Source organism: Cyprinodon variegatus, unplaced genomic scaffold (genome assembly GCF_000732505.1).
Source record: "Cyprinodon variegatus isolate N-32 unplaced genomic scaffold, C_variegatus-1.0 Scaffold73, whole genome shotgun sequence".
In the NCBI taxonomy this organism is placed as follows: Eukaryota; Metazoa; Chordata; class Actinopteri; order Cyprinodontiformes; family Cyprinodontidae; genus Cyprinodon; species Cyprinodon variegatus.
In genome coordinates, this window is record NW_015150526.1 from 1132540 (window position 1) to 1155290 (window position 22751).

The 22751-nt window shown below is 36.6% G+C and overlaps 2 protein-coding genes across 3 annotated transcripts in view; both read right to left on the minus strand.

Moving 5' to 3' along the window:
* kdsr (3-ketodihydrosphingosine reductase) overlaps positions 1–5978 on the minus strand; it is a 9590-nt gene extending 3612 nt beyond the window's left edge. Inside the window, exons 1-7 of the mRNA XM_015372591.1 lie at positions 5540–5978; positions 3477–3566; positions 3098–3154; positions 2930–2995; positions 2742–2837; positions 480–671; positions 138–221 (exon numbers count right to left, since the gene is read on the minus strand). Of these exons, the coding sequence (XP_015228077.1) occupies positions 138–221; positions 480–671; positions 2742–2837; positions 2930–2995; positions 3098–3154; positions 3477–3566; positions 5540–5728 (774 nt within the window). The 5' untranslated portion in view covers positions 5729–5978. The remainder of the gene's footprint in view (positions 1–137; positions 222–479; positions 672–2741; positions 2838–2929; positions 2996–3097; positions 3155–3476; positions 3567–5539) is intronic.
* A 1111-nt stretch (positions 5979–7089) lies between these two features.
* Positions 7090–22751, minus strand: vps4b (vacuolar protein sorting 4 homolog B (S. cerevisiae)). Of its 2 annotated transcripts, XM_015372586.1 has the most exons (13): positions 22436–22751; positions 19477–19588; positions 19080–19180; positions 16344–16455; positions 14935–15085; positions 14767–14825; positions 14570–14689; positions 14307–14463; positions 14033–14181; positions 10070–10151; positions 9782–10001; positions 9551–9691; positions 7090–8431 (listed from the first exon to the last, which is right to left on the minus strand). In XM_015372586.1, the coding sequence occupies exons 1-13, from the start codon at positions 22454–22456 to the stop codon at positions 8330–8332; spliced, it is 1527 nt and encodes a 508-aa protein (XP_015228072.1). In that variant the 5' UTR covers positions 22457–22751; the 3' UTR covers positions 7090–8329. The 2 variants fall into 2 exon arrangements, with proteins under 2 accessions (XP_015228072.1, XP_015228073.1); XM_015372587.1 differs by lacking the exons at positions 19080–19180; positions 19477–19588; positions 22436–22751 and adding an exon at positions 17299–17515 and having other exon boundaries at positions 7093–8431.

The window sequence follows — 22751 nt, forward strand, 5'->3', positions numbered from 1 at the left end:
GGACTAAGTTCGGAATGGCACCCAGGCTATAATTATTGTATCTTTAGCTTAAAATAAATATAGCCATAAAAAGGAATCCATTCAGCGGATTTGTTAATTTGCTACATGTTCTTTAACCAAGTTTTAGATCAATTTACCTTTGATTTGTTCTCCTCAGCCAGGAGTGGAGTGTCCGTGTCAGGGGGGAATGCCAGAGTTACATAGATGTTGTATGGCTTTATCTGGAAATATGCAAACACATCAATAGAACCCTTTGTAATATGACCTCAGTATGAACTTAACCACAGTAGCATTCTTTCATGAAGAGAAAAAAACTGTTCTATGAATCCCTTGTACTAGAAGAACAAGGGATTCCTCTTCAGAAACAACTCTAGAACTAGTCTGAACTGTTTCAGCTCCCTGAAGTTTGCAAAAGCTCTGGCTGCCAGGTATCTAATAGGTTTGAAGAGCAAGCCAGTGGAGCAAAAAAGTAAACAAACCTCCATCTGTAGTGCCTCTGCTAAGCCACGCAGAGCAAACTTGGACGGAGAGTAGGCAGTGTAACCAAACAGGCCGATCTGACCCGCCTGTGATGAAACAAACATAATGCGGCCCATTCTTCGCTCCTTCATGGTGGTAATGACAGCTCGGGTTGGATAAACGCTGCCCAGGTAGTTCAGTTCCATCATTTCCTGCACAAAGTAAGGTCAAAGTTCACTTCACAACCAGGATGCTTTCATAATGTTTCAGAGGAAACTTATCAAAAAACTAAATAAACAAACAAACAGTAGATCTCACTGCTTTTCTAATCCACTGGCTGTGCAGTTTATTACAGTGCTTTAACTGAAGGGTACCATTGCCCCTACTCCCCTAAATGCTTCATGAACATTCAACAGAAACGTGGGCAGCATATTTATACAAATCTATCGGTTGTCTATAAAATCAATAAAAAAGAAAAGAAAAAAAAAAAAGCTAGTTCTAAATCAGAAGAAGCCACTTCAATTAAATCCATGCTTAATGGTGTTAACATGGAAATAAAAGAATAGCGTAAAAATAAAGTTATGAAGAAATAGATCCTTAAAACATAAAAAAGTAACTCTGACTTATTTTTCAACAAGCTAATTTCTTTCTATAAAACAAATTTCTTCTACATATTAGACCTGTCCTTAACAAACCCAAGCATCTTTAGCCATAATATTGTACCTAGCAGCCTAGGGGTGTAAAATAATAATTGTGTCGATGCATCGATCCAACAGCCAACGATCCGATGCATCGACACGTCCGCAAGAGTATCAATTCATGTTTTTTTTCTTCCTCTGGTTTATTTTTATCATTTGCTCCTGGGCGTAATTCTCCCTCCCGTGCTGCGGTGGCGCTAAACCTATTTTGCCTTCCTACCTCGCTTCTTGGTTATACTCCTGCAGCAGTGTGTTGCAGTGAGCTTGACGCAGACATTTTTTATTTATGCTCCATATGGAAGCATGGTCCGTGCTATACGCTGTGGGTCTAGATATACAGCCGAGTTGGAGAGGAAGTGGGGGTGAGTTTGTCCGACAACAGAGGGACATGAGGGCCAAAAAGAGTGGAGATCCAAGTGGAAAAACGGTCCCAGCGTTCTCACGCACCTTGCTCTTATAGCTGGTTCAACTTTAAGAGTTGTTTTCCGCAATTTCGGTCATAAAAACAAAACAACCCGGCCTCCTGTCTGCGGCATTGTCTGCGGTCAGCTACAATTTGGGAGAGGTGCAGCTGACGTTATGTGGAGGGGGCGGGGATGTCGACACTCTGGAGCCGAAGTATTGCATTGCACTCATTGCACTTATTTTGTGCAGTATTTTTTTATGCGAGGCCTTTCAGAATCTGTAATGCAGGGGTGTTAATATTTTTCAGTAATAGGAATAGGTTGAGTACAACTTTTCTACTTCTGTTATTTGCTGTTGTTTTTTTATTTTAAATGCATAACATTATTGCAGCTCTCATCGATTTATTTATTGTCTAGCCTGTAAGGTGTACAAAAAAAAAAAAAAAGAACCAATTAATCGAATCGAATCGTATCATGGTGTATTCTTGAGCATCGAAAATAATCGAATTGTTGGGTCAGGCAATCGATACTGAATCGCCTTGATAGGTGTGATTTACACCCATACAGCAGCCAAAACTGTAACATAAATCATGGTAGCAGCAACCCTTGACATGGCCCAGAGGAGGAAAAGGAAAGAGTTTTCTCAGTTGATTGTAAAAAAAAAAAAAAAAAAAAAAGTGTACCACCGCTTAATGTGCCTGATAAAAACAGCTTTATATAGATCTATAAAAATTTTTATTATTACTATATATATTATTCAGAAATGTAAAATCCATTGGACTGTAGTCAACCTGGATGTGACCGCTTGAGGAAAAGTGATGAAAAATTAAAGAGAGATTATAAACTGTGACAAAAGAGCCCAAAAACTATAGATGCACTGATCCGACACCTGGATCAGGATCTCGGCTCCAGTATCTCATCCTGAGTAAAAACAAAACAGATCACAAGCCTTTTTTTTTTTTTTTAACCTTGGCGGGCAAATGTTGACAACACGAGTAACCTTTGAACCAAAGTTTTGAAGGCTGCACTCAGCTCTACTACAGGTTCTACAAATTAAAGCTGTATGATCAGCTGTTGCTGTATGAACAACATGCTTTCTACACCGTCTGCATACAGCAAACTTTTTCACTCATTAAACGCTTAAGTTGGAAATATTTGCATAATAACCATTTGTACTCACCTTAAAGCGTTCAACCTCAACCTCCTCAAATTTTGCAGAAATGGCAGTCCCAGCACAGTTTATAAGCATATCAACAGGCCCGAGCTTCTCCTGAGCCTGCATAGCAACAAAAGCCAGCTTTTACAATACGACTCTGAATTATTAAGAGAATCTGATATGACCTATCAAAGCGAGGAGGGTAACATTACCTGTTTTATCACATTTTCCACTTGAGTGTAGTCACCGGAAACATCCACTGATACGCAGAGCACCACCTTAATAAAAAAGATATTTAAAAATTTACATTGGCTGTGAATGTGTGAACATAAAATGAAAATAGTCTGACTGTAGGACGGATATTTAAAAGAAAAAATTACCTGCTTGTCATTCACGGCATATTTCTCCACCTCTTTCTTTGCTCTTAGCAATTTCTCCTGTTAGAAATACTGCATGTTATTAATCTGCTCTAAGAAATATACATACATTACTATAAAAAAATAATCAGCATGACTGTAAAAACCTATGATGTAATTTACACTTGACCTAGATGATTAAGAGGCACATCTTAAGAACAATAATTGTCACCAAGACAATCACCAAGTGTTAAACAGAAACTAAACCAAATTTTGCACATGACCATTCACCTGACATGGAACAAATTCACCTTTAGTTGTGCAGGGTTAGACATAAAGAAAGAGTTGACTGTAATAACAGCTTGTTGCAGACTGGAAGGACTGGTTAAATGTTTGCACTGACCTCGTTCCGTGCCACCAGAGTGATGAATGCTCCTTGCCTGTAGCACTCAATGGCAATGCATTTCCCAATCCCGCTGGAGCCCCCCGTCACCTGAACACAACACGGGAGCAAAAACAGCAACAAGCGAAGGTCAGAGTATTCAAAACACACCTGGAATTCATAAGAGGTGCTTCTTTTTGTCTTTCCTTCCAAATAACTTTTGTACATTTACTGGGAAATAACCAGGAGGTAATGTCAAACACCCAGGGCTCCTAAATGCCATTCATTTCAAAATTACAGACAGATCTGTTAGCATTTATATCATTCTAGATGCTGGTAGTCAAAGCATTTATAAAGGTAGGACTTTCTATACCAACACAAAATATTATTTAGGAGGTAAAATTTAATGAAAATCAGAAATTCACTAAACGATTATTAAAACACAAAAATGCAAACAGGGATCAATACCGGTTTAATCACTAAATGATACAAATCTAAACTAACAGTTTAGAAAGAAAACAAGGTAAGGACACATACTGTGATGCAAAAATCATTCTTGTAATTCATTATTTTTTTGTTGTTTAATTGACTTTAGAACTAATTATTTGATTGAGGAAACGCAATAAAAAATGGGTATCGATGGAAAAGGTAACCTTTACTTTTTTCTTTTACAAAATAAAGCGATACATAAAACTTTTGTATTTTGTCAGTAACTCAAAAACTATGAATGGCTTAAAAAAAAGGTATATTTTGAACAAAAAACACATCAATGGATGCAGAAACACTTGAATTCGTATTCTGTCTGGAAATTGTGTTTTAACGCAAGTCTAAGAAAAACAAAAATAAAAATACTACAAATTAAAAATAGAACACAGCTGTATGTAGTTAATCTACATGGGTTTCACTCTTTGATTTACTAGAAACAGCACTTGATATAGCTTTAGATAAGTTTTATTTACATTGAGGAAATGAAAATGCAAAAAAAAAAATTTAATTAAAAAAACGGACAGTTTAGAAAAAAACAAGGTAATGACACATACTTTGATGCAGAAATTGAGATCATTCTTGTAATTTATTATTTTTTTCTGTTTAATTGATTTTAGATCTAATATTTTAATTGAGGAAATCCAAAAAAATAAAAATGGCTTTTTTTTAAACAAAAAGTGATATATAAAACATCTGTATGTTGTCAGTAACTCAAAAACTATGAATGTATATGTATATGTATATGGTATTTTTTGAACAAAAGACACATCGATGGATGCAAAAAATTTTAATCACATTCGTATTCTGTCTGGAAATTGTGTTTTAACGCAAGTTTAAGTAAAACTAAAATAAAAATACTAAAATTAAAAACGAAAACACAGCAGTGTGTAGTTAATCTACATGGGTTTCACTCTTTGAATTACCAAGAAACACCTCTTGATATAGCTTTAGATAAGTTATATTTACATTGAGGATATGAAAATGCAAAAAAACAACAACAACAAAAGAAAATTGACAGTTTAGAATAAAAACAAGTTAAGGACACATACTTTGGTGCAGAAATTGAGATCATTCTTGTAATTCATTATTTTTTTTCTGTTTAATTGACTTAAGATCTATTTTTTTAATTGAGGAAATGCAAAAAAATTGTCTTTAAAAAAAAACAAAATAAAAGTGATATATAAAACTTTTGTATGTTGTCAGTAACTCAAAAACTATCAATTGCTTAAAAAAAAAAAAAAAACATATTTTCAGCAAAAAGAAAACATCAATGAATGGAAAAATCCTTCAATAATCATGTTCCTATTCCATCTGGAAATTCTATACATTTCCATAGTTCCTTTTTTTATTTTTTCCATATTTGTAGTGTTGGAAAAAATAAATAAATCTCATGCTAAGCAAGAGCCCATATCTAACGTGGGCGTGTCACTTCATAATTTTCCAAAACATATTGGGATCTAAGATATAAATAAATATAATAACAGATATGTAGTTGCAGATGTGGTTATTACTAAGAACATAATTTTTTTGGCGTTAAACTCTGATAGCAGAGCTCTGCAGCACTGGAAAGAGCGAACAATATCTATAGATGTACTCACCACGACATGGGCCCCATTCAGTTTTAGCGGTTTGGGGCTTATTAGAGGCGATATCATGTAGAGCAACAGCACAAAGGCAACGATGAAGGCAGCGACAACAAGAAGCATGATGAACGGTAGAAGGAGCCACCAAGAATGAAAAAAGAGCCAATCTGTAATCGATGAGCTGAGCGCTTCCTCAGAGGACATGGGGGAAACCTTAGCTTGGGAGCTAACTAGCAGGCCAGTTTTTCCGCTCCGTTATAAGAGCTACAAGGCAGGCGACGGGCCTGGAAAGGGCGGCGAGCGAAGCGTTGACCTCTGGGGAAGGGTCGCTCCACGGATTGGCAGCAGTTCAAACACGTAAAAAGGTCAGGTTAACGAGCTGTTATGGACTTTAGTCGCTTGCGATAAAGCGCTGTGGAAACTAAACAAACTGAACTGTGTACAGTGAACTGCGATTTAACGGTCGTACCTGGTACTTGTAGTTTTAAAGAAGGCTCTCCAATGGAATCCTAACCGCTGGTTTGTAAGAACAGTGACAGCATTTCCCACAATGCAATGGAGGATTTAGGCTGTTTGAACTTTAGCCTGAATCAAATGGAACTATAGGACGAAATATTTTGCCTGCCAAAAAATAAATTGAAATAACGATATTAATATAATTTATTTTAAAGATCCGGTTCACGAAGTGTAAATGATTACAAGTTTTCAGTTCGTTATTTAATCTTCCAGTCATAGCTTATGAAGAAATTACGATTAAAATATATCCTCTGAACAGTACCACAAGACATATATAAAAATTATTTTGAAAGGGTTCCTTCAACCTTGCAAGCTTTTGAACTGTTTCCATAATTTGAGTAAAGTTCAAATTTCTATTTTCATTATTATTTGTGGTGTACAGATAAACCTTGTCTGTCAGCAATTGAAATAATACAATTTCCCATTTGTAATTTGTACATTTTAGTAACCTCCTGTACAATATTTGGAGGACTGTGTGTTCAAATCTGTTTGGTAAATCACAAATGGCCTTTGTTTAAAAAGCTGGTTGTTCACCGAGTGCTGTATTCAACATTGAGAAGTTGGTTTGAATAAAAAAAAAAAGGTGCAAAACAGGGACATTTTTGCACCTTAAACAATGCCCCTTCAAGATTTTGGGGAGATTTACCATTTATGGGTCACAGCCTTGTCACATCTGAAACATCATAAAAGAAGAAAAAAAAAAAAAAAGACTGGACTACAGGGATATGCAGTCATCCACATTTTAATCTGATTCAATATATAGAAAAGGGCAGAATCCATGGCTCTTGAGGTCCAGGATAAACTTTCAACCATTGTAACTGTTCTGTGCATTTGGTCTTAAAAAAATATTAGGTTTCAGGTTGTGCCAGAGGTTTATATTAATGAAGATAAATTTTAATGTCATTGATTTTTTCAGTTGTCGGATATTGTGTTTTAACGCAAGTCTAAGTAAAACAAAAAATAAAAATAATTAATAATTTAAAAAAATTAACAAATAAACACCAGTTGATATAGCTTTAGATAAGTTTTATTTACATTTAGGAAATGAAAATGCAAAAAAAAAAAAAAAAAGGACCAGTTCCCTGCATCAGTTACCTGTTCTTTCAGGAAAAGGCCTGAGAATTGGTTACATAAATGTGTAGACAGACATACAGTCTAAAATAAGACATTCCCCTTTAAAAAATACAGGAGTTTCCACATCTCAAGAACATCAGAGTACATTTGTATAGAATCTCTAAAAGAGCATACCTGAAATGTACATATATTGTACATTTCCTAGTTGTAGTGACAAAGCACTTGAGATATATTAGAAGTATGACTTAATTTAGAAACAAACCAGTAAAAAACATGCATTTTCCTAGAAGGCACATTGTGCAAACTGCCATTTATGGCTATTTTAAGTGTAAGCTGAAGATTTGCTGTTATGCACACAGAGGATATATCTGAACCATCAATGTCCACCTTTTACCTCTCAAATTTGCTAGAAACCAAATAGATTTTATTTCAATATAAGGCCTATTTTTTCTTAAGTTTTTAAAGAAAATCAGCAAAGCCTTTTAGTATAAATGAATATATACAGTTGTTTATAGAGAGAAACCCTTGCTGAGCTGGAAAATACCTCAAAGCCATTGGGTCCTTCAGGGATGATGAAATAATGCTGGTTTAACCACAACGGCAATTCTTAAAGGCCCATATTTATTTAAATGACAAAGACTTAACACATATGCCTGCAACTGATTTCCTAGAAAATTACTTAAATAATAACAAAAATCTTCAAGGCTTTTGTATCCAAGATGGTTTCAAAGCTTTATATTCAACTGCATTCTAAGGATACATCACCTATAAAACCTGATCCTATGAAGCCAACTCAATGTGGACCATGCAAGGTACACAAATTTTATCTTCATAAAAAAGGATTATGCATAAAATAATAAGGTAGTTTGTAAAGCAGAACAAAAATTTAGCTAACTTTCAATACAGACGTAGGTGTTTTGTAAGGTTCCTCAAATGTGTTTTTAAGTCTGTAGTACTTAGGGCCAAATTAAACTCAGTTTCCAGTGCCGGCTCTTTTACTTCTAAGCAAGACAACTACATATAGAAGGCTTTTGATTCTCTTTGGACTGGAGTGAACATAAAAAAAAAAAAAAAACCTTCCACCCTTTTTAAGTGTGCACTTCAGTAACCCATGGGGCTTAGAAAATAATCAGAATGAGGCAAAGAGCAAAAGGGTCAAAGACAGTAAAGAGACAATCACACTTCAGTTGCTTTGGTCTGGCTCTTTGGATCAATCTAGCCTTCTTGTCCAAAGTCTTCTGTGAACTTTTTCAGTTTCTCCAGGTCCTGTTCATTAACTGTTGGCTTTGTGTTGGACAGAGACCTCAGCATGTCGGGCTAAGAGGAGAAAGATGAAGGAAAACTGTTCAAACATGTAATTCTTTTAAGAGTTCACAGATCTATAATTAAGACTTCATTTGTGAGTTGTTACCCTAAGAATGGGTGGATTGTTTTGAAAGCAGAAGTACACATGAACTTTAAAAAATGTTTTATGCAAACAAGAAAAAAAAACTTTCTTTGTAAATAAGCACAAAAGGTATGACGGAGTACTAGGGCCAGACTAGAGATTTTTTTTTCAATTCAAGAATAATGTCATGATATTATGAGAATAAAGTAATTATTACAAGAATAAAGTCATAATATTACAAGAAAAAAGTCATAACATTACAAGAATAAAGTCGCAACATTACCAGAATAAAGTTGTAATATGAGAATAAAGTCGCAAAATTACGAGACAAAATTATAAAAATATAAGAAGTCGCAATATTATGAGAATAAAGTCGCAATATTATGAGAATAAAGTTGCAAAATTACCAGATAAAATTCTAAAATTACGAGAATAATGAGATATGAGATATTATGAGATAGTTCTGAAATTATCAAAAAAAGCCTGACTCTAATACTCGGTCGTACAACAGCACCCAAGCTGCCCTGATTAGTGTAGTAATTCTACACTGCCATAAAATGATGGCAACAATTTGGAGAATCAAATTGTCCACATCTATATACAAACGAGATTCCTTTTAAAGTTGTTACATATCTTCACTTTAAACCAGACTGTTTTCAGCCAGTACCAATTCACAGCTTGAGTTTCTCTGTTGTCTGACCTGCAGTTTACAGTTTGTTTTTTGAGGAATGAAAAACATGGAAAAAGAAAAACTGTACTTCAGACTGTTTGATCGTAATTTTGATTAAAACCCATATAAAAAATGATTTAAAGTAGAATCTGATTTTTGGCATCCCCTCTTCTAATGCTAAAGGAATTAGAAGGCTGTAAATGGTGTGAGTTCTTAGTCTATAAGTATATTTTAAAAATGAAGAACAGAAAAAAAAAAGGACTCGCTTAATACCAGTCAGAGCTGTTTCTATCAAACTGAACAAATCCAATCAGTTTTAGATTAAAGCATCTTCAATGAAAACATGTCAAGCAACTATAGTCTTTTAGTATATTCTCACCATGGACACCACTGGCTCCAGTAGCTTCTCTCCAGGAACCTCCATCCAGGTCATTTCAATGGCATTGGGATCACCAGGAGAACATGGAGTCAAGAGGTCATCGATGATAACATTTGGGTCAGTTCTGGATGGACCACGTACCTTTTAACACAACAAAGGAAGATTGGGTGAGATTAACTTTGATGTGTTTCCCCCTTAAATCAAACCTTAGGGGGTTTAATGCACACATACCTTTTTGAAGTGGGTTGCTGACTGGACCTTTCGAACCGGCTGCATTAGAGCATCTCTGACCATGACGCTGATATCTGCCCCAGAAAAGCCGTCCGTCTTCTTGCCTAGAGCAGTAAAGTCCGATTCTGTGAGGCTGTTCGGGGTCGAGCCCAGGTTGAGTTTGAACATGAAGGAGCGAGCGTGCTCCTCAGGCAGCGGTATGTAGATCCTCTTCTCAAATCTGAAATATTTGTTTTGCACTTAGAACACGAAGAAGAGAAGACATTATGTAACTTAAAAAACATTTACCTTCTTCTAATGGCAGAGTCTAGGGTCCAGGGGATGTTCGTTGCTCCTAGCACCAGCACTCCCTCATTATCGTTACCCACACCTGGAAATGAGAAAATAAAAACTTGAATAAAATGCAAAAAAAAAAAAAACACATTTAAGGACCAAGTCAGAAGGTTATATTAGAGGGCATTTGACCCTAAATAGCTGTCAATAAATCAGACTAAACCTTTCCTAAATCATCATTTGATAGAATATTCTATTTAAACTGCAAAGACTTGGGTCAGACACATTAGGACTCTGGTACTAATATGCTTTCTTTATATATGCTACCTCTGGGATCAATTGTAAAAAAACACAACCTGTCTTTTCACTTATATGCCGACGACTTGCAGATATATTTGCCCTTGAAACCAATCGAAAACACTGCACTTACTAAGCTACTGGACTGCATCACAGATATAAAGCAGTGGCTGTCACAGAACTTTTTGCACTTAAATTACAGCAAAACCGAATGCATTTTGTTTGGTTCTCCATCAATTTCAAATGTTCTCACCACAAACTCCAGCAATCTAGCCCCCCTTTTTAAATCTCATGTCAAAAATCTCGGGATAACATTTGATAATGGGCTCAAATTTGACAAACAGATTAGTTCCGTTGTCAGCTCAAGCTTTTTCCAGCTCCGTCTTTTAGCCAAAGTCAAGTCCTTTCTCAGTCGGCAGGATCTTGAGAAGGCAATCCATGCTTTTATTAGTTCAAGACTGGACTACTGCAATGCCCTTTATGTTGGCCTCAGTCAGTCATCAATTTCTCGCCCCCAACTTGTGCAGAACGCTGCCACCCGATTTTTAACAAACACGTCCAGACATGAACACATTACTCCTGTGCTGTCATCACTCCACTGGCTTCAAGTCCATTTTAGAATTGATTTTAAACTTCTGCTGTTTGCTTTTAACGCCACCCATGGCTTGACCCCCTCTTACTTGTCTGAGATTTTAACTTTTCGCAATTGTGGCAGAGCTTTACGCTCCTCGGGTCAGCTTCTGTTAGAGGTCCCTAGGTCAAGACTCAAACAGTGGGGCGATCATTCTTTTGCCGTCGCTGCTCCCAGACTGTGGAACAAACTACCCCCTTACATCCGCACCACTACTGACCTCAGACTTTTTTTTTTAAAAAGCTTAAAACCCACTTTTTTAAATTAGCATTTAATTCTGACTAGGATAATACTGTCTCTTAGATGTTATCTTTCTGTGTGCTCCTTTCTATGCACCTCTGGAAGGCTTTTGATGCCCTGCAGCGCTGCACCACTACAGCACTTTTAATTGTATCTGTATGTTTTATATGTGTTATGTATTGTTTTATGGCTTTGTTGTAAAGCACTTTGTGTACCATTTGGCTATTGTTAAGGGCTATACCAATAAATTTGATTTGATTTGATTTGACAACAGTGGCATAATACTGTGATCCCCAGCTCTGATTTGTTGTGTCATTGGGCACCTGGATTGTCTACTAATGATGGTCAGGGGGCCCGGTGGCACCTGTATGCTGTAGCCTCACTTCTTTCAATGTGTTATCAAGGGCTGCAATGTAGCTCAACACTATCAGTGCGTGAAGGTAGAGTACAAGTGCTTCTATTTAGTGCTATAAGAACAGGCCATCTGCATACATAATTTTATTCTTGGAATTAATGTTTCAATTACAGTAAATCTCTTAGACTTTTAAAAAGGTGCAGCTATCAGCAATCTCTCACTAAAAACTAGAACTGCAGCGGTCAAAAAGCAATGCTCAAAAATTGGCAGATTTTCACGCGATCACTCATGACTGGCTATTATGAAGACAACCAATTTCAATCACCGGTTGGTGCATTTTTGATTAGTTTTACCCTCAAAGGACATGCATCTTTCTCTTGGGCTTAGGTCTACTTTTGTTTTAGTCAGAGTGCCGAAAATAGATTGACAAATCACCTGGGCAACAGAGTTAGGGGGAAGTAGAGCTCAAACAAGAGCAGCAGGAAATTAGTGCTGAGAGAGCTCCAGAACCGGGAGGAGGGGCTGTGGATTACTGGGAGTAGGACAGCTTTAATGGAGAATGAACAGGAAGAAGCTAGCCTCTAGATGCTACCTGCTGGAAGTGGAAGAGGAGTTTGAAGGGGAGGAGAGAAGGTGGTACCTAGTTGCTGTCTGCGCTGGAGGTAGGACGACAAAACAGTCCTTCTAGGGCTAAATTAAACTGCCCTTTTAAAAGCAACCTACAAACATCTTAGGAGCATTCCCTGCTTCATTCTGTGTCAACATTATTTTCCTCCATTGTCCATTTTGATTTAAAAAAGCTCGTCTCCACTCCCTCCATCACTAAAAAAGTGGTCAGTTCTTGCTCATTTCTCATTCCCTAATTTGTATACTTGTGTCAACATACATAAGACAACAGTATCGAATAATCTATGGATTTGATGCAATGATCGGCAATATTAGCAGATACCGATTTTGGCGATTACCTCCCAAAATCTTCATCGATGCATCTCTACTTAAAATCAGAAGAATCAACAACATTAGACAAACACTAAATGCTAAAACAGCAAATGGTGAAGAATGGGCAGTTTAGGATGTTTCTGATTTAGCAATAACTTCCTATGCTCTTTATTTTTATTCTATTTCGGTCTTAACCATCATTTTTCATCGATATGTTTTATATTAGGAATTTAGCTCCAACGGAGCAACCTTACGTGTAAGTACAAAAAAAGACAGCATTATAGATGGCATACTCCCTCTTGAATGTTTTTTTTTAACTCTCCTAATAGCGTGTTACTTTAGCAAGAACTGATATCTTTCATAAAAAAGATAAACTTCTAAAAGCCGTGTGATAGCGCAGACTTCCACCAAGTAGCTAATATCCCCAAACATATTGTGACTCCCACCTTAAGGTAAAACCTGTATTCACAGAATTTTCCTGAAAATTCCTGAATCTAGATGGGGAGCAGGCTCTTCACATAAAGGTTAATTTGTTGCCAGTCACAATATGCACCTGCTATGAACATTTCAGCAAAATCAATTGTTTTGTTATTTTGAAAACAATCAGACAAACCAACGCTGATGAAAATATAACCTCCCTGGCATAGATAAACCTTACTTTTAGGGGTGCACCGATAGATCGGCCCCGATTTCCTTTAATTTAGGGTGATTGGTGATCGGCCAATATTTACATATGAAACCGATCTTAACCACCGATCTATTTACCTCCGCGAGTGTCTTAAAATCAGTTGCTATTCCATATTTTTTCTGATCTTTTGTTGAAGTTTTGTTTTTTGAAATGTAAAAAAATCAAAAGACCAATGTTGTAGTCTTAGGTTTGTTTTTTTTAATATTTATTATTTAATTCATTTCTATGTCAAGGCTCTACCTCATGGGCAGTTAAAACAAGTTTATAATGGTTCAAGGCTATTGTTCAAGGGCATGCTTTTCAAGAAAAGATTGTAACATTGACAGTGAATTGCGATCTTGTAACACAGTGTTGGTTATAGCAAAAAAAATAATAAAATCGGTATTAACCAAAAATCGGAATCGGCAGGTCATACTTTTTAAAGATCGGTGATCGGAAATCGGCCGGAAAACTGCAATCGGTGCACCCCTACTTTCTTTTTATAATTTAAAGCATAAAAAAATGTTTAAGGGGCTTAGGTATAAACAATTATTTGTTATAAATGTGACATTAACCATAGTCTCTTTTTAATTTCCTAATTGGTCAACGACAATACTCTACCGCATAAAAAAAAGTATTAGTGAAAAGCTATAAGGTCAGAAGGTAGGCCTTCAGTAAAAAAACTCCTGATTAAATCTAAAATTTTTTACATTCTAAATGCTGCAGCGCCTCCTACAAAGATAGTAAGCCCCACTGTCAGCTGCTCACTTGTGAGCCACCTTTAAAAAGAATTAAATGTTTTATCACAACGACAGAAATACTTTAACTGCCGTCAAGGTTTGCACTCACCTTGCATCTGAACCAGGAACTCTGTCTTAATCCTGCGAGCAGCTTCACTCTCGTTTTCACTCCTTGATCCGCACAACGAGTCAATCTCATCAATAAAGATGATAGAAGGCTTATGCTCCCTCGCAAGGCTGAAAAGATTCTTCACCAATCTTGAAAGTAAAACGAAACGGTTCTTGGTTATTATTTAGAAAATATTCCACAATTCTTAAATGTTTATCAGGGCAATAAATAAGTATTCTTTTTTACTTCAGGAGTTACTGCATCTGTGACTCACTTTTCACTCTCTCCAAGCCATTTGGAGACAAGGTCTGATGAAGAGATTGAGAAGAAGGTAGAGTTGTTTGCCTCGGTTGCCACAGCTTTAGCTAGGTAGGACTTTCCGGTACCAGGGGGCCCAAAGAGCAAGATCCCCCTCCATGGAGTTCTCTTTCCTGACAAGAAAGAAAGCACTTACTAAAACTGCAAAGTACTGTGATGAAAACTTTAATCATTTAACATAAAGATAATGAGATTAACAACTTATTAGACAAGGTATACCTGTGAAAAGGTGGGGGAATTTGATTGGAAGAATAACAGCCTCTTTTAAAGCCTCCTTGGCTCCTTCTAAACCAGCAACATCATTCCATTTGATGTTTGGCTTCTCCATAACAATTGCACCTGAAAGAACATTTCATAGCAGATATTAATCAAGAATAAAAAAAAATAAATAAATAAAGAATAAGTTCACTGCTAACCTGAAAGCTGATTTTGGAATTTTTTCTTCTCTGGATCATCCCCCTCGTCACTTTCATTCCTGGACAAAGCAACAAATCATGAACACATGAACGGAAACCACTTTAACATGGTATGAATGGCAAAACATCAGACACACAGAAAGCCTTAGGTCACACCCCATAACACACCCTTTGTCATCAGACTGCGACTCCTTGACAGGCTTAGCAGGAGGAGCCTTTTCTTTCTTTTTCAGATACTCCTTCAGCTTTTCTGCTCTGTCCAGGTATTCAGCACATTTTGCTCGGATGCTCTGTTTTGCTTTGTCACCCTGGGCCTCATCTGTCAGAGATTCACAGTAAAGATTGGACAAAAAAATGGTTCAGATTAAGTATGACTAACATACAACAACAGAGAATCTTCAGTGAGATACATCTATGGAGTGCTAAAGGAGATCATTTAATTTTCCTTTGGGATTGATAAAAGTATTTTTGCATTTATTGAATGACTAAAGAAAAAAAACATCTTTTCAGTTTTGGTTCCTTCACAGACTCGTACATAGATTTTTACTGGATTTTTACTGGAATCTGGCCATCTTATTCCTATTTAATTCTTCGCAGCAGTTAATCTCTAAGAATTACATAGATAAAATAATGATGTATAAAAGTCTAGCATATGAAATTATATATCATTCAAAATAAATCACATTTTAATTTTGGCCATTCTTTTTCTCTATTTGTATTCTCTATTTGTATTTACTTTTGGGCCTGTCAATTCTAAGCTAACATTTGATTTTATAAAATTCTGACCAGGGCTAAAAAATGTTTATTGGAGCCATTTTTACAAATTTCTAGAAAATTATTTTTTGATTAAAAAAAAAAAAAATCACTTGAATTGTTAAAACAGTTACACTATGTCTCTGCAGAGCTGCATATTTGAATTTAAGTTCTCCGTAATGGCTTATAAGAAGAGGCTCTCATATAAAAAAAGTTTTTTGACCAAAACGTATAAAGTAATAAACTAATACAGCTGATTTCTGATTTTAATTATTACAGAGAGGTTTGATTTAGATTAGTCCTAGTCAAAGTTTATTTCACTGGCATTGTTTTCTGTTAGTATCTAAAATACAACAAACTATATTCCTTTTTTACATTTTGCAATAAACTAATTGTAAAAAAATCATTTTTTTTTCTTCTTAAACTGCAATTAAAATGGAACTTGTTTTTTCTCAGAGTGAAATGGGATTTCCAGCTCTGACAAATTTAATTTAGTTTGATGATAATAAAAAAAAGGGCTCTTATGATTTTAGAGATGATGCGACCTTGCCAAGGTGGGCATGATTTGACATGTTACAAAAAACAAAGAAAAAAAAACCCATCCCATGGCGATACCTACTTGTACTTGAAAAAGAATGATATAAAAAAAAAATCCAAAATTAAAAATTCATAAATGGTTAAATGTTAAGCACTTCCATTTCTACTACACATAATATAACATTTTTTTACTTTTATTTTTTCTCATGCAAATACAAATGCTCTTCAAGGTGTGATTCCTGGTGCGCTGAACAGTTAATATGTGAGATAATAACACTTCCTCTTACATTTTACCACATGTAGAAAGTACTGAACAGCAGCCTGATAAAGACGCAGTGCCTCCTCATAGTTCTGAGCTTTATCCTCCTGAGCTGCCTTGCCAGCGAGATCAATCGCTTTCTGAAAAAGAGAAAAATAACAACCTTAACCCCATGTTGCCTTGATGTAAAAATAACAACAAAACAAACAAAGCAAAAACACAGGTGTATGGAAATCTAGGTAGCTGTAAGTATGTAGGCGCTGATCTTTAAAGACAAAAACTCTAAATGTGAGACCATCGTGAAAAAAGCTATAAATTAAGTACATTTATACTAGAAAGGGCAAACAATGCCTTAGTACGGAAGTTAACATCATAAACAGTCATAAGCCCTTTACATCAGACTTACTGTTAGTTACACCTGTTCTATTTGGAGACAGACACTATAGGGTCCTATAAAGAACTTTTTTGTTTCCTTTCAGTTTTGTTTCGCAGCCGAAACACTCGTGACTTTACATTTCTATAGGTTTAACATTATTAAAGCCATCCAGTTTATCCATGTTAAAGAGGCCACACTAAACCAGTTAGCCAGTGAAGACTCTCGTTATATTTATCGTAATTAAAGCACGAAAAAAAGAAGGAAAAAAAGAAGGAAAAAAAAGGTTTTGTCTGCGAGGCAAAAGAAATGCCCTAAATACTGCAGCATATATAAGTAAATGATGTCAGCGCGTGCCTTTTCATAACAAATTAAGTGTCGACCTGTCAGCTAATCTAGCTAGCAAAGCTAATTAGCCGCTATTGTTACAGCCTTTTCACTTTTTAAACACAATTAAACTAAACGATACGCTGCAAGGAGTACACCTGAAAGAAATCTTGTTTAAATTAAATCACACATAACACTTTAAGTAGGGAGAATTCGGTGTGAAAAAACTTTTTTCTAAAGGTTGTCGTAGCGTTTTAGCTCAAGGATTGGTCCCTCCACTTACCTGTAAATTATTGTTGGCCATAAGGACTAAATCACTGGCTCAATACTCCACAAAAACGCCACAACAACGTGAAAAAACTACTCTTCAACAGTCTACGTCAGAATTCAGTCGCACATGTAAACTGTTGGCTCGATAATCGAGGTTTTTAGTCGACTTGTTTTCGTTTGTCAGATCGCCTAGAGTCGGATTAGGGTAGCAACTTCCGCATAGAACGGCCGATATTCCCGTGCACGGAATTTGATGACGTCACGACGTCGCTCCAGCAACGCCCTTTCCTTGACAAAAAAAAAACAAAACAATCTCAAAATATTTAACAAGAGCAGAAGAAATTAGCCCGTCACTCTATAATAGGTCTTATTTTCTAAATGTTAGTATAAATTGGAATTCTTAAGAAAATACACATCGATTTTTTTTTCTTCTCATATTCACTCCCTGTTGGCAGCTGGAGTGAAATGCTCAGGAAAACCTAAGGCTTTAAAACCTAATCATTTTTTATCAAGTGTTGTTCAAATCTAATGAACATTTGGGAAACTTTAGTTAAAGAATAGCTTGGCAATCTGCCCCTCTATCACATATACATCTGATTGGTCTGTTAAACTCATATTCATATTACCTTGTGCTCTCTTCAAACCTATTAAAGAATATTCCAAAAAAGTAAAAAAAAAAAACAATCCCCTGGACTTTGTCTCCAAGTTTGAATACATTTTACTTCCAATCTAGGAAGCTTTTTCTTTTCTTTTTTTTCCACAACTTTATGTAAACATTAACAAAAGTAAAAAAAAAACAACAAAAAAACCCCCAAAACAACAAGGAGCATTGCAGTGTCCATATATATGTAAAAAAAAAAAAAAAAAAGCCTACATACAGCCTACACACACAAAGTACAAAAAGACATTCCCAGTCATGGTTCTCATTAGGAAGCTTTTTCAATTAAAAATGTTGGTCCACTCTATAAGGCCTCAAACTGAACGCTTTTCCGGACATTTTAAATTGAAAAAGCTTCCTGGATGGGAAGCGAAACATCTTCAAACATGGAAAAAAAAAAAGTCCAGGAGTTTGTTTGTTTTTTAAACTTTTTTGGAATGACTAAGACCTGGATGACTGAGAATCTTCACCAGCTATCAAAGAATAAAAATAAAACTCAAGGTTTTCACAGATTTGGTGGTATATCTTAACTAAGCCCACACTTTATTTTCCATAAATGTTATCTACAGCCATACTTCACTTCAATAGGATTTATGAGTGGTTACTTTTGCTTTAATAAAAAAATCTTATTCTGTCTATTGAGTTTTGAGTTTGTATTGAGTTGTACAGCTTACATTACACTGCCCTGTTTTGATCATCTTAAATAATATCTATTTCATTTTCTGTTATGTCAGCACTGATCAAGTAAAAAATACTGTGCTAATCTTTGATCTACCCTTCACTTACATGTCAAAAATAAATAAAAATTTTGACTTATAAACTATAAACAAATATGATCTTTTTACACACATAAATAAAATACATATTAGATTAGATCTGTTTATATTCCTATAGGCACTCCGACTCTGTACCATCTGGTTAGAAGCTGCTTTTATAGTGCAACATGTTGCACTATAAAATAGCCTCTGAGTGTAGTGGTTAAAATTCTGAGCCCATGCAATCGAATTTGAACAATTCTGGTTTATGGAATATTATTTGAAAGCTAGTACCTCATTTCACCATTATGACACACAAACCAATCTATAATTCATTGTCACGGGCACATGTCCACATGAAATAAAATGCAATATAATGACCTCTTTATTCATTAGGTACTGTTGCAGCTCTTCCACTCTGTCCAGATAGTGTTTACATGTATCTCTAATCTTCTGGTTGCCCTCTTTCCCCTGAGGTTCTCCTAAAAGGAACAAAAAAAAAAAAAGATCTTTTGTCAACAATTGTTATGAAATTTCTGTTGTTGTATCATAATGTAGGCAGTTATAAGCCTGATATAATTATAAAGGTTTGGAATACTCAGTCTAAGAAATTGAAAGGGTTAATTTTTTTTTTTTTACAGTGTATATATGTGTAAATACAAGCATGCATAAAGAAATAATATTACTGTATTATAATTTCAAACTTTTAGGACGTAATAAAGAACATGCCCTTGATAAAGAAGAAAGTAACTGTAATGTGACATCTGTTAAAACGCACGTTTCAAAATGTGAAGAAAATACTTGACGGCATGCTGGTAGGACTGAATGGCCTCTTCAAAGTTCCCAGCCTGGTCCTCCTGTGAAGCTTTCTGGGCTACAGCAATAGCTTTCTGAAAGAGCAACAGATTAATTGCACCATACTTTAAAATATAAATGAAATCATAACACTAATTTCCAATATTAAGGCTGCAACATTTTTCACTATTAAATCGTTTAGTTTTTCACTATATGGTTGCCACAATAAATCATGTCCTTCCATCTTACCTTATCTGTTTTATCTGCCGTTATACTGACCCCTCTGTATATCTTATTTTATTACTACCTGCTGTCTTCTTGTTCACTTACTTTCAGATGCAGATTTATAATTATTTTTCCAATATCTATGTTATACCTCCTCTGTGCTCGTTGAAAAACTTTCAGCATTAACTCTTGGAATTTTTGTTCAAACCTATTAGCCTTAGGTTTCACCTCTGAAGCATCATTGCTTCTACTGTCAGTTTTGGTCATTTTGAATAGTGCCAAAATGTAATGCTATAGCTCATTTGAAGAAAAGAAAAAATAAAATCTACCTGAAGTTAAACTACAAGTCAAATGAATAGGTATATCACTCCAATACCCAAAGAAAGTAACAATCAGAGAAGCAGCAACGGGATTCATGGTAACTTTGTATACAAAGAGTGTATAAAAATGACATTTTGTTTTGTACAGCTCTAATGACAGTTCCATTTTCTTAAAATGCAGCAGTGATCAATTGTAAACATTGTGGGAGAAAAAAAATGGTGCAAAAAAAAGAAGCATTTTAGTGTTGACTGCTGAGCCACTGACTGCACCCGGACCTCAGCAGAGAGCCATGAGGGCTGGGGGTCCGGTAATGCAGGCAGGGGGAAGCACAGGGCCGCCTGTGTCCAGGCTACCATCACGGGGTTGGGTTCGGTCGCTCTGTCCTCCGCTGGCTCCCTGCCCCCCTCTGCTGGGGTTCCCAGACCAGCCCCGGAGCTGACGGCTCGGTTCGAATGCCCGGTGTTTCGACTACGTGCTGCACTGTAGTCGACCAAAATCCCAGATGATTTTGAAATTCCCCCTGGCCATTTTTTTAGGAATGAAAAGTAGGACATGTTTGGGAAAAAGAGGACGTCATGTCACCCTTCCATATCAACAATCTCAATGTTTCACTGAGTGAGTGCTTGTTACTATGATGCGTCTTTACTCAGCAGCTTCGCTCGTTGTAAACCAACCAATCGGCGCACAGCTCATCTAAATATTCATGATCATACCATAAAAGGAAGAAAACCTGTCATTTCATTATAGGGCTTTTAACCAGGCTTGCATTAGGGCTCATAGAACAGCAAATATGCCATTATCAGTCCAACCAATGTTACACACCCTATTCAGAGAGCTTAAGGACCAGCACCAAATACCCTATAGAATCATTCTATGACCCCTTTAAAAAAAAATCATTCTATGACACCTGGTGGCATCTGCAGTTTCTTTATGCTGTGGTCTGCTGGAGTTTTAACACTAAATCTGACAGTCAGAGAATAAAGCAGCTCCTTAGAACAGCCAGCTCTGTCCTGGACCAGCCTCTGGACCTCACTGAGGAGGTGGGTGAGAGGAGTATATTGGCAGAAGGCATCCCCTGTATGATTTCTGTCAACAGACTCTTTAACAAGCACATACAAATCATAAGTCTTTTTTTTTGGTCACAGCAATATCATTGCAAATATGCAATGCTGTTAATCTGTACGAGTTCTGTTACTAAGCTGCGTTCACACCAAACGCAGCAGGAGCAGCTAGTTTATATGCAAAGTCAATGGTTGACGCGTGTCAAGGCGCAGCAAAATGTCCCGCAGCCTGTTTTAAGTAGCAGGCACAGCGCGTCTGAGCAGCTGAAGCATCTGATGCGCCCCGCAACGCAGCTGCTGCTCGAGATGGAAAAATTGAACTTTTGCTGCTCGACGTGCCACATCAACCAATCAGAGAAGCTGATCTGGGAGCTGGCAGGGAGACAGACACATCGCTGATTATACAGATCACTATGATCACTCCTCTGAAACAGTTTATTAACGCCTAAATTAACTTAAAGTGCTGAAACTTGCCGGCAAAACATGTTTGCTTTTATTATCCTGGTGCCTGCAGTTTGGATTACATACATAAAAAAACGCCTTCCAGCCGCTGAGCCAAACCGCGAGAAGGCAACCGGGGCAGAGGCTGCTGTTGGATGGGGTTCCTACTGACAAAGCAACGCTGGTATCTGGGGGGTCTGAGCGGCTCCGACAGAGAAATAATATTTGAAGGCAGGATGGTAATCTGAGAGAACTGACTGAACTGATTAAGTTTTTAGGTGGATTTTCCCACTTAAAAAACATATTAAAACTACTTTTTTTTTACCACTGATCACAGCATATATAGCTGCCAGGCAAAGAAAGGATAGGGCAGCTCCGCCCGACGCGTGTCAGACCCACTTTTTCCATGTCAGGACAAAACTTGTACAAGCATCAAAAATAAAGCAGGAGACACGTTTTTGCTGCTCCTGCTGCGTTTGCTGTGAACGCAGCATAAGAAGGGGAAAAAATGATTGGCAAAGGGTCATCTCTGGCCCCACCATCTAGCTCCGCCCCTGGGTAGATATACAAAGTGACGATTAAAAGGGTTGTTTAAAAAAAACAAAAAAATGACAACAAGAAACTCAACTTGATGACTATATTTTCTGCTTAAAACAGCCCACTGACTATACTATCTCCTGTGCTGTAAATCAGTTACCTGATCTAAGAACTTGTTTCATACCATCAGAAACCGCAGTGAGGACAGAACATGTTTATAATTCAGCTTCAGTCATACATTAACACAGGTGAACAAAGTGAGCGACAGTGGAAGTTTTATTTGAAGGCAATCGTACAGATGTCAAAATGAAACCATGAAGCTGATAGTCCTTTTTTAAAGAAAGTTTTACTTCGTACCTGGAGATTTGTTGGCTCCATGCGGATTGGCCTAATATCAGAAGTAGAGGAGAATGAACAACCGATTCCAGCTGATTTTCTTTGGTTCACATAAACAGTTCCTGTTTACTTATCGCTGCTTAATCGCTGACATCAGGCCGGGGCCAGTAACCTAAGAAGAATGGTAGAAATGCTGGGAGTAGAGAGCGCTCCTGTCAATGAGTCACCGCGCTGCTCATTTACTGATGAAGAAGTTACAAACTTAAATGGCTAAATAGATTTACGGAAGAAACCCACGTTTTCTAAATCCCACCTATTTTGATTCATTTTTGTTCAC